The sequence below is a fragment of the Falco punctatus genome (assembly GCF_963210335.1).
Source record: "Falco punctatus genome assembly, chromosome: 8".
NCBI classification, from domain to species: Eukaryota; Metazoa; Chordata; class Aves; order Falconiformes; family Falconidae; genus Falco; species Falco punctatus.
In genome coordinates, this window is record NC_137588.1 from 31277067 (window position 1) to 31290140 (window position 13074).

The following is a 13074-nucleotide window of genomic DNA, read 5'->3' on the forward strand; positions in this document are numbered from 1 at the left end:
GGGGACCAAAGACCTGCCCATGCCACCAGCTGGGCTGCCCTCCCACACAAACCCTGCCAGATGCACTGTTGGTGTGCACAGACATGGAAGCACGTTGAAATGTCATGGTATAAGAGAAGGGAGAGGAAAAAAAGGAATCTATGGCTACCTTTGATACTAATTCATCTCATCCAGGGCTACTAATATACCCTAAGAATAGAGGCAGCTACCAGCGCCAGCATTCAAAGGAAAGAAAAATGGCCAAAATAATTATGTTTGCTATTAAGTATACAAGTTCCCTCCCAAAAATGCAATTCAGGGAACTTTAATATTATCTTTCAGGGAAATGTAAGTAGCGCCACAAAAAAACTCTCTTTTTTTCTGAAAATGCGATTGTCTTCCTAATGCAAAATGTTCTGTTTGTGACAAAACCCTGTGCCCTTAATAATCATCCATATTACTCCCTACACACAAATGTATTAATATCTACATATCAATACAATTTAACTGCACATCACTGCAACATTACCTAGCTCCTGCCTGAAGACTATCTCACAACTACCCTTATAAACACCTGTTTTGAAATTACAGGGCTAAGGAGCTCCAGGTTTTAAACAGAAAGGCAATGTTGCACTGCCTGCCTCAGCATACTACTTTAACTAATCCAACCCTACATGTTCCTAGTTTCCAAGAAAAAAGGCCACATATAATTATGTACAAGAGGTCTGGGGGAAAGGTGGGTGATGTGGCACAAAGAGTACATTTTCAAGAGATTTGAAAGCTGGTGCAGCTTACCAAGATCAATGATCAATGACATGTCATCCCAGAGGAGCACTGAAAAATGCCTTTTTAGTTCTGCTCCCCTTCTGTCTGCCTGTATTTTCTATTTCTAAGCAAGCAGTTTGCGGACAGCGTGCATGTTTGTGTAGTCAGCACGCACTGTGCATGCATTTAAGCACACACAGCACCCATATAACACAGTATTAGAGATTACAGGCAAATAAAGTACTGTGCAAAGCTGGGTAGTATAAAGAAATGCATATTTAAATTAGAAGTTAACACAGAGAGAAAGAGTTGAGACAGGAGATGGAGAAATTGTTCCTATGATCTAATCAATAAAATGTCCATCTAGCAGATACTAAAATGGTCTCTAGGCCACAGAGAGCAGCATGTTTTCATTTTGACTAATGCATCTCAAACATAAAGCAGCGGGAAATACTGTAAATAACAGATGTTTAAAAATAGTAGCCAAGAACAACAAAAAGTCTAGCTGAAAATAATACATCTGCATCACGTTTAAATTGGTTTTCAAGAAACAGCCTGACACATGCAACATCAGCCTCTCAAAAAAGAGCTTAATACAAGAAGTAGTATGGAAGTAGATTGAGTGGAAAACATTTTCTGAGCTGCTGGATTTATAAAAAAGTAATACTGTTACAGGGAAAGTTTCAACAAAATGGGGGGGGGGGGGGCGGGGAGAGAGAGAAGCTTTTCCTTCTAAAAGTGAGGGGCAGTGAAGCTTTAGGACTCAGCTTGATATTTCAGTAAATAATTATGTTTTTCCAACTGAACAACAGCTAGACACGGCAAACTGTAATTAACACCAAGAAGCATAATACCGTTTGGCATGCTTACACCTTGTTTCTGAACAGGAGGCTGCAAGAAGCCCTTAAAAGCTATTCAAAGAAACTTGTAATTATAATTATGTGCTAGTGTGATTAGGCTTTTCTAATAATGTCATGCCTATTGAGTGCACCCTATTGAAAGGCCAACATAAAAAATGCACTGTTCCACTGATCTGTATGCTTATGTCAGAAGCCCTATTTGGAGATCTGAGAAATGCAAGGAACATTACTATGGAGATTAAGAAATTTGGTTTAGCACTGTAAAATAATATTATGAATGAATAATATTAGCACCAACTATTAATAAATGTGCCAGCATTTCCCGTTAGAAGACAACATATGTGGCTGCTTATAGCTATGCCAACATTTTTTAAGCTGTGGGAGTGAATCTCATGCTAAAAAGTTCTTTTAATACTTTAAGGTTTTGATAACCTGGAGCAGAACTTGACTATGGGCAAAAAAGTGGCCAGCAAATACACAGTTTTGACTGTGCATGAAGGATCAAAACAGCACAAATAAGGTCATAGAGCAATCCGATTATGCAAGCAACTATAGAGGTACTAAATATTTTTATTATTATTACAAATAGCCATTATAATAGAAACTCTTGTCACCTTTACAGCAGGAAACAAATCTATCATCTACACCTTTATGTAAAATAAGCCATAAAAGTGCTCTCAGTCCAACTGCGTTGATAAATAGTTCTTGTTAATTTTCATTTAGAAGGACTGAAAGGTATAAGCAAAAATGAAGATGCCTGCTACCTTAATCAATCCGTGTACTTGAGAACATATTCTCAAAAGCTAAACACAGTGGCATGACTCCTGAGGAGCCATGGGTATACGTGGGTATGTAGTTATAGAAGGTGAACAGCATCTGGCTGTTACAACGTAAGCAAGAAACCTTCGCAAGTGCTGAAGTCTGTAATGATCTAGTACAAGTGTATATCAGCTGCTGTTTGAATGCTTGGGTTACCGAGCAATTTTTGCAGATAATCACGTCTTCTCACACAGCCTAGATGAGTTTACAGCATGTGGGACAAGTTAGACAAAAGAGCCTTCCTTGTGCCACTCAGCCTCCCTTCTCCTCTCCAACAACTTTGTGCCTCATCTGACAATCACTCACCTCCAGATGTACCAATTATTATTATTTCTGGAGTCAAAGTAGAATTTACCACCCCCATTTGGAAAACACTCTTGGGGCTGCGAAAACCTTCAAACAAAACAGGGAGGATATATAATAATGTATTAAGAAGAAAATAAATTAATCTCCATAAAGCAAGGCATTACCATTCTCTTCATCTCCTTGGAGACCTGATGAGCTCCAAGGTGGTTATAAAAGGGCCGGTCAACACCCCAGTGTGGTGGGTTGTGGCTGATGGAATTAGCACGTTGACGATTCATCTTGGCTATTGTGGCTTTCTCATCTTTCTGAAATACAAACAAGAGAGAAATGCAGAATAAATTTTGAAAGGTTTACATGGCAGTCATTCTCTAAGCATCCTTCACTTCTGATCTCTCACTCCAGAAGATGGTTTTGCATCTTGAACTTTAAGAAGTGGCCACTGATCAGGAGCAGTCCTGGTCCACCATTTCTTTTTCTTCTCATCTTTTAGAACACTTGCCCCTAAGTGGTGCCCGCCATTTTACACCTTGGCTTGTTTTGAATAACCACCACAACCTGTGTAAACACAGGGAGCATTCCAAAATGGAGATATCTAATTTTTCTTTTTAGTAAACAATAATTTCAGATAGGAAATTGCAGTTTCAAGCTGAGATACTACATAGAATGCCCCTTTCCCCTCTGCCAGCCCCCCCCCCCCAAAAAAAAAAAACAACAAAAACCAACCCAAAAAACAAACCAAGACTGGTGCATCTGCAAGAGAAATGACACACAGAGTGATCTGGTTGAAGAACAGGAGCCTTGAAGCTCCTTGCAGCTATGGGAATAAAGGACACCTTTCTCTGTAGGTACAAGCCAATAAGTTTCCACACTTGGAAAAGCAGCTTCCCAGACACACTAAGGAAAGCATGTAAATCTTGCAAACAAATTAACAGCGTAGCTGTTAAGGGCAGTGGTATTGCAGCGTGTGACAAAATAGTCTCCTCTACCCTAATGCTAGCTGCAAATTTTATCATTGACACTAGCTTTCCTGAAGTCTGGACAAAGTGTTTGGGTTTGTTATATAGAGCTTGTTTTGAATCTTGGTTGTAATTGGAGCTTACTGCAATGTTTGCACAGGATCTGTTGGAAAGGTTTCATTCAAGCTCAATGCAGTTACAAGAGCACAGTAGTGCAGCATGTAACTAGGCTAAACAACAGGCTGCTTAGTTCCTTATTTTGAATATATTCTCTAGCTAAAAACACAGGCAGGTTTCCATGTGGAATGTGTTCTGCAGAAACACAGGATTTTATTGCACAAGACCAAACCCTTTAATCTTCTTGAGCAAGAACTGCACTGGAGATTTGCTCCATGAGGACTGTGCAATTTACCTGTACTGACTCAGAAGGCAGAGGAGTGGCAATTACTACATCCTTGCTTAAAAGAGACAAACTCTGGAAAGCTTGAAAATTTGGACAGTAGGGATAGCTACTCTACATGGCTGTTTATTACTTGAGAGATTAAACTTTTTCAAGAGAATCACTGCTTCCATGAGATTATTGAAAAAATTAGACATGAGAGTTAATTTGGGATTTCAGAAAGTGTTCGGACAACTGAATAATTTAAAAAGAAAGCGTAAGTTGTTTTAAACTCTAGAATTTTGGTTCAAGTGTTGTATGACAATACAGGTAGGTCTGCACTTTATTTTTTTTTTTTTGCCTGGAGTCTGCTTTCCTTACCTATTTATTTTGATTCTCCACTATTCACTGTAACTTATACCTGTCAAGAGTTTGTAAAATACCTGGTGTTATTTCCATGGTAACCAGAGAGTTAAATGTCAAGCGTTATGCTGCCTTAAATTAATTTTTTGAAAGGAATTTTTAAAAGCCTGCTAAAATTCAGCGCTGGGGAAAGCTGCCTGATTGACAAGCATGGGAAATCATCACCTCTTTTCTTGCAAAGAAGAGACAGCTATGATGACAACATTTCCCATGAGACCACAAGCTCACCACACAGGTACAAAACGTTTCAAGCAATGTAGTGCTGCAGGCTTCGCGGCCACTAGCTGGGGACATGGTGACACTTGTGACAGGGGCCCTGTGCCAGACACCCAACTGGCCCTGTAACAGTAAGTGGCAGTGGTCATTGCAGCTCTGGGCTGCCAGCAAGGATCTTTTTCCACCCAGCCAGGATGACATGGGTAGGATCTCAAGTAAACTCAGTGGGAGCAAACCTAAGTGAGCTGTCAGCTCCCCGGGATGTTTGCTGGGGAGAACCGAACATGCTCCCACACTGCACACCCCCAGGACAGCAAATGCCTCCCACGTCACCTCTTCCCCATATTGAACCCACCACTGTTTCATCTGCAAGAGCTGAAAACTCCATTGCTTGGCTCCAGCTGAATTTCACATGAGCCGTCATGACAGAGCCACTGGATAATCTCCAGGAGAACTGTGTTTTAAATGTTCCTAAAAATACACTAATGTGATGCAACGCTGATGTCCAGATTTGAGCTGGTTTGAGGTTTTGTTTTTCAAAAGTCACTGCTTTTTATGGTCTCTGCCATCACTTGTAGCACTTTGTGTGTTTTCAGTTATGCAATCTTTTTCATAGTTATGATTCTTTCTTCTATGATGTGATGCCAGAAAAGTGGTAGAAGATACAGTTTCATTATCTCCAAGCAAATACAAGCTTTCTATAATAGAAGTGACACTGTCAATCCATTTTATTGCAACTTAGTGAAAGGTTTTCAACCAAAAGCAATCAAAAAAGCCCAGACACTGAAAGCAGTCCAGGGACCTATGAAAAAGCAAAGCTATTTGGTTTCATTGCAAATACCTTTACATCAACAGATGATAAAAGATACATACAACAGGTTTCCCTCCATGAGTTAGTAAATTTGGTTAGAATTTGGAAAAGGCCTTAATGTCAAAAATCCAAGCAGACCTATGGTGGTTTGACCCTGGCTGAATGCTACCTACTCATCAAAGCTGCTCTGCCACTCCCCTCCTCAACTGGACAGGGGAGAGAAAATGTAACAAAAGGTTCATGGGTTGAGATAAGGACAGGGAGATCACTCAGCAGTTACTGTCCTGGGCGAAACAGACTTGACTTGGGGAAATTAGTTTAATTTATTACCAATCAAAACAGGAAAAAACACCTTCCTGCCACCCCTCCCCCCTTCCCGTGCTGAATTCCCAATTTCTCTATCCCCTCCCTCCGAGTGGTGCAAGGGCATAGGGGTTACAGTCAGTTCATCACACATAATTTCTGCTGCTCCTTCCTCCTCACACCCTGCCCTGCTTCAGCATGGGGTCCCTCCCATGGGAGACCGTTCTCCATGAACTTCTCCAACTTCAGTCCTTCCCACGGGCTGCAGTTCTTCACGAACTGCTCCAGCGAGGGTCCCTCCCGCAGGGCGAAGCCCCTCAGGAACAGACGGCTCCAGCCGGGGTCCCCGCGGGGTCCCAAGTGCTGCCAGCAGCCCTGCCCCAGCCGGGGCTCCTCTTTCCATGGGGCCACAGGCCCTGCCGGGACCCTATTCCAGCACAGCCTGCCCATGGGGTCACAGCCTCCTTCGGGCACCCCCTGCCCTGGCGTGGGCTCCATGGGCTGAGGGGACAGCCCGCCTCACCATGGGCTTCAGGGGAACCTCTGCTCCAGCGCCTGGAGCCCCTCATCCCCTCCTTACTTCACTGACCTGGGTGTCTGCAGAGTTGTTGCTTTCACAGTCTCACTCCTCTCTCCAGCTGATGCAGATTTTAATTTTTTTTCCCTTCTTGATATGCTATCCCAGGGGCCCTACCACCGGTGCTGATTAGTTTGGCCTTGGCCAAAAGATGGATTGTTTTGGAGCGAGCTGGCATTTGCTCCATTGGACATGGGGGAAGCTTCTGGTATCTTCTCACAGAAGGCACCCCTGTAGTGCCCTGCTACTGAAACCTTGCTGTGCAATCCTACTGCAATCCCTCTCAGCCACTGAGTGATCCTGCTACCTGCTGCTAGTGCTGGTGACTCTGAAGCATCACTTAATCAATTTGAAGGGAATAAAAGACCTCACGTTTACTGACACATCTGGGTTGTTGTGGTTGAGGTAAGGGTGGGACAAATGGGTAAATATATTCTTCTGAGATTGTTTCTAACCTTGAGGTCAGGTACCATAATTTTCCATAGCTACATTAACTCTGGGAATATTTCCTCACACCTCCTGTAGAAGGTTTCCACTGGATTGTGAACTATGTTTCAGCAACATTTCCAATCAGATTAAAACACATATATACAAGCATAGTGGATTTTTGGTTTCCTGCATGTACACCATGCTACTGCATTAACTTGAACAATTGTTGTTAATATCAATACTTATTGAAAAACATTTTTTAAAATCTGATATTCTAAAAAGTCTATCTAATTTATTTTCTGAAAAAAATCACTTGTTCAGTGAGTGATGATAATAATAAACTCTAAAAATGAAGAATTAGAAGGATCACAGCTCCTCTGTGGAAATTTATGAGGATCCTTCCTCTGTTTCTTCCTGGCTAAGTGACAGCATGAGGACAATTTGCACACAGGGCTACCTAAGGCATAATGACACTGGACAGAAGAATAAAGAAAAGGAAGAGATGATACCATTCAGTTCTACTCATTACAGGTACTACCAGCAACAGGGGAAGGTGCAAAACCTGCTAACAGCAACAAGTTTTTCAGATTTAAAGTGGCTAAACTCCAGAAAGCTGTTGTGGGAACTTTTCAAATCTGGACTCGCAAAGAGACTGTAAATCTTATTCCCAGAGGTTTTATTGTGTTCCCACCACCAGTTCCCACACACTGAGCTACAGTAGTGCTATAGGAAAACTGCAGAAATAGCTGGGATTTTCTTATACTTATCAATTAAATCAAGAATGACTGTTACTTCTTTAGTGTGTGATAGGATTTTCCAACATATTGATCACTATCAGTGTAACAAAGCAGGGGAATTTGAGCATGGATCAGCCATTTCAGATTTGGCTACATATTATTCTTTAAATTGTCTTGAAGTCCTATTGACATGTGAATGAAGTTAATTTCTTGCAGTGCTACATGTTCCAAACCATTGTCTTCATAAACCTACATGAGTGGAACCCTGCTGAGCTGTGATTAAATGTCTTAAATTGGGAATCATCATCACATTAGATTGATTGTGTTTTAGGAGAGTCACATGCACAACATTTAAAGGACCATTTTGTTTCCTCAGCTGGATGGAGTTCCAGGACACTATTTAGAAAAGAATGAGAATTGTTTTTCTAGGAGTTACAGCCAAAGTTTTGTTGAGCTGTTTTAAGGTCACCAATAATAATCCTTTCTGAAACTGTTGTGTACCTGCTATTGTTAAAAGAAACACCCATGTTTACTGCAATTGAAAGACATTAGAAAAAAATAAACATTTTTTCAGTTTGCTGACACTGTGCACTCAGCACAGTGTTTAGTCAGCAGTATTGCTCATCTGTTGACAGTCACATTTTGTTTCCACTTGTATTCACAACAAAGCATTTCCCCAGACTTTTGACAATGATGAGGACAATAAAACTAACTGTAAACCTAAGGTGCTGTTAAAATCATTTCACCTTAATAAGTTTCCCACTCCTCCAAACACATACTTTTCCACCCTTCTCAGAGTAAAGCTTTTATCAATGATTAGAAGTGATGAGAAGAGTAGTTGTGATGGTTCTGCAAATTAGTGCAGCACTTGATCTCAAAGAAGAGGGTTGCCAACAACCACCAAGCAACATGCTCCTGTACAAACTCCAGAAACCTGGGCAGCACAAGAACTGGGACTACTGGGTACTACAACAATAATTAAACTGAGTACTGTAAGAATAGCAGGGATGTGACAGGATAGTAATGACTGGGACAGATATTTTGAATTACAAAAGGACAAACATAAAAGTTGTGAAGGTGGAGGTACAGAGCTGTGTGTTAGCAATACTACAGTCTACAGGGTAAATCTAAAAAAAAAAGGAAGTATAACAGGAATAAAACCAAATCATTCTGTAGAAGGATAAAGACATTGTACCGAGTAATGCAATATCTCAGAGTTCAGTTTGGGAATCTGTAAAAACCTGGGTAATAGTATTAGTAATACTAGCTGATAATTCTGTTTATCTGGAAACACAGACTTTCATATAAAGAAATAAGATGAAAAGCCAATAATGGAGGAAAGGCAAAGATCTCCTTGGATAATTCCTGTATTTCTTTCACGCTAAGGTATTAAGTCCATTAGAAACACAAATTCAAATGAATGGGAAAAATACTGTATGAGAACAGAAGTCACCCTATATCATGTGAGGATAAAGGAAACAAGAATCTACATTACAGTAGAACTGAAGGAACAGATTATTTCTCTTCAGTCAATCACTACGGCCACAGTAGAGGCAAAAGGGAAGAGGGATCATAAGTGTAGGGCTATAAACAGAAAACATGACTAAGCTGGAAGCAAAATTTAAGTATGATATGCTGAAGTCAGAAGGACAACCTCCACCCCAGATCTGTGCAAAACTGCCAGCTGCAATTTCAGTTCTGGTAACAGATACTTTTAATAACTATTTAGCTAGAGATCATGACACAGAACTTGTAGAGGAGCAAATGCTGGGCTTGGATTAACAACAGCCTTGAGAGCATCCAAGTTTTCCTAAACAGAAAAAATACAGTAGTTCTCACTGGCCTTGTTTTTTCCATAGAGCACTTGACAGTGCTGTGCTGGAGACTAACGGCTAAGACAGACGGGGAATACAAAGCTGGGCAAAAAGCTGGTTTCCAGCGAAATGGCAAGAGATGGTTTTGAATGAGGAAGTATTAGGCTGATTGGAAATTACTAGTAGAGTTACTCACTGATTACTCTCAGGGCAGATTTTGTTTAATTTTGTTCTTATCGCATCTGGCACCAAGTGTAGTGGTGACAGACTTTACTAATAAGAGAAGCAGAGGTAGTATTTAATAGATGAGAAAAAAGGAATATTAGCACCTGACATTTGAGGACTAACATAGCAGAAATGGGACCCAAGACATTCAAGTGTACAAACTGCATGATCATTCACTTAGAGATTACAGTCAGAAACTTCATTATCAGGAATCACATTAGTTTATCACCAAATAAATATCAGACACCAAGATAATGCAACTACGCAAAAGGTAAAGGTTTCCTTTGATGATCACAAAAACAAAAAGCTTGCTGCCAGAGCTTATGCCTGTCTCTTCTTCATTGTGGGAACGCTTTATAAGAGTTTGTCTTAGGAGAAAAAAGGCTGAGAGGGAGAGAGAGGATACAATTGCTGACTGTCTGTCTGACAGCAGACGCCAGACCACCAGAGCAACCAGGCACCAGAGTAACCAGGTTTTAGAGCACCTCACTGTTAGCGCTGATGTGAGCAAACAAATCACAGAGAAAGATTCATCAGACAAAGATGGTGGAGCGTGTTAATTAATGACAAGAATTACTTTATATATATATATACACACATACTTATATATATGTATATGTGTGTATATATATAGGCTTACATTACAACGAAATGCATGGAAACCATTTTACCTCACACAGTTAACACCATTCTATATTTTAATTATCAAAACAGTAGCTTAAGGAATTGAAAACAAACACAAGGAAAACAAATTTGAAGCTTTGGATCTATGCTTTAAAAAAAAAAAAATACCACGAAAACATTTATCTAGGGGAACATAACAGTGCAAATAACAAAGTCACTCCTGCATTGCTCTGGGGTATCTGGGCACTGCCTTCCTCACAGGCAAGTGCTCACCCACAAGAGCAGCAACATCACAGGCAGTGCAAACAGAAAGGTGAAAGTGGATCTGGTGGTAAAGATGAGGAAAGAGAAACCTAAATATTTTAGATTTTAAAACTTTGCAGTTTATTCTCTTTCAATAGAAAGGAACTCTTCTGTGTACCAGATAGAAAACAAAGACTACATTTTCAGCTCTAGGGATGTTATTTAAAGACTGAGTGATCAGAATCTAACTTCCCCCCCCGCTCCCCCCCCCCCCCCCCCCCCCCCAAAACTGAACCAAATATATTCCAGTTAACGACATCCTCAGAAGGAAAAAGACCTATTTTCAAAGAAGAAGCTAGTCTGAGTTCCTGGAACAAAAATATTAGATAAATGTTCCTCCCATTTACTCTGTGCCAAAGAAATGGCATTAACATGATGAAAAAGTCAAATAAACAAAAAAAGACTGGAAATTCAAAGTTATGGCTCCCCATGGCAACACTAAGCAGAAAGGGTACAGAACAGATGCTGTTACATTTTATACATTCATCATAAATCCTGGTATTGTTTGGTTTCAATGGCTGTGGGACTGATGGACCAGGTATTCAGATAATTCAGGTCTGTCTGTGTGAACTGAGGAATAGCTCAGGCTCACAGTTACGTGGGTCAGCTGTGCATCTGGTTCTCAGGTCAATGCAAAGCCTGTGCCTTGTGTGTGAGGATGACAGGAACCCAGACACGACTCACAGGAACCCATTACTAAGTTAGATGAACGTTTTATGGCCATTACTCGAACAGACTGAACTGAAAACCTGGCTAAATACATGACAAGAAGTCATTAAAATCAAGCAGAAATGGAAGGAAAAAGTGAAGTGCTAGAACTTTGCCTAGCATCAGGTAAAATATTCAAGACTGACTGAGCTGACTACAGGAGAAAGCTTTTCTCACTTCTGATCTTCCTATTAGGTGAAAATGAGTTTTTAAAGAGGGAGAGAACTTTAAACTATTCACAAAGAAAATGGGTATGGGAGCAAGAAAGTTGCAGCAGTATGGGCAAACCAGGAACACGCCCCCCCCCCCCCCGCCCCAAACTCTAATATCCATGATTTTGGGTAGCAGTTTCTTCATGTTTCAATTTAGCACAGTAATTACATCGGCCATGCACATGTCCCAGTTCTTAGCCACCCTGGGGTGCAGTACATTAGAGCTGCATTATAGTAGTGCCTAGAGACATCAGCTGAGGGCTACACTGTGTAACAGAGCTGCAATAAATACATATAAAGCAGCGAAAGAAGGGGGTGGGGGCATGTGTCATCGTTTTATTTTACCATGAAAAATCCAGACACAAAGATGCAAGCTCCTCAAAATCTAAGCCTGGAATGGAATCCGCCTCTCTCCTGAGTCTCTGTCCAGTCTCTTAGTCAAATGACAGCCCTGTGTTCAAAAATGAAGTCAAGTCCCAAGCGCACTGTGTCTCTGTTTTTGAGTTTTTTGTCTACACTGGCAATGAGCAGAATCCTGATCTTAGGTCTTCCTCTTCTCTCCAGAGAAACCCTCAGTTCTCCACTAGAACATGCAGACAACTTGGTGAGCACATGGTTTAAGAAGTCAGTAGAGCTTCTCCACCCCAGGAGATGGGTCCTGACCATAAGGGTATTTTGGTTTATGTTCTAAAATCTACCCAGCAAAGAAATGGTTTAATTATAAACATCAGCTGGCCCACTGACAGGCAGTGATGCTCAGGAAACAATAATCTTGCACTGCAAGCTCTAATCCTCTTTTGAAGATTGACAATTGTTAATGAGATTTATCTTATGAGCAGATAGAAACCAAAACATCAGTCTCTCTCTTTAGCAGATGATAAGGGATTTTCTTGGAGATTTTTTACACAATATCCATTAAGGAGATTTGAGGTTTCCTTTCTCTCAGGAAATGAGGCAATGGTAGTGAAGTATTTCTGTATAGGTGTTACAGTTATTTAAATCAACCATGCTACTGGAACGTCACAAACACTAATTCATATAATCTCATGGTAGTCACATTTACAGCTGAGGGAAGGTTTAATCGGTCTTAGATTCAGAAATACTTGAAATTATTTTGAATTCAGACTGATCTTTATATGCTTGTCTGTACTGTGAATAACAAAGCAATTTCTATAGTGCAGAAATTACTTAAGAGACATATTATTGGCTAGAATCAACTAGATGATCAAAAAGGTCATTTTCTAGTATTACAGTCTACCATTACTTAAAAGACTACAAACTAGTGATAACATCAACCTATTTTCTGTTATAGGCAGTGTCACAAAAAGAAGATGTATTGGCTGAAGTCCACAAATCAGTAATGCCCTAAGAGCCTTATTTTGTGCAGCCTGACCTGTGTCATAGCAGTAGGTATGATCTCATCCCACTGTCACAGTGATTACCCATCATTACAGTGGGCTAGATTTTCCCATCTTCAGAAACAGAGGCTGAAAAATAATGGTACAAATTGTTCTAATCTTTGTGTTTATGGCAATATGGTGAGCAGGTAAGCAAAACCACCTCTGTCTGTAATCTAAAGAGATCTTTGTATTTTTAATCTATTGCTTTAAGAACTTGTACAAGTATCA

The 13074-nt window shown here is 40.5% G+C and overlaps 1 protein-coding gene across 1 annotated transcript in view; it reads right to left on the minus strand.

The window, feature by feature from the left end:
- Nucleotides 1-13074, minus strand: part of ADCY5 (adenylate cyclase 5) — a 222809-nt gene that overhangs the window by 42807 nt on the left and 166928 nt on the right. The window contains exon 8 of the mRNA XM_080399736.1: nt 2894-3034. Within this exon, the coding sequence (XP_080255862.1) occupies nt 2894-3034 (141 nt within the window). The remainder of the gene's footprint in view (nt 1-2893; nt 3035-13074) is intronic.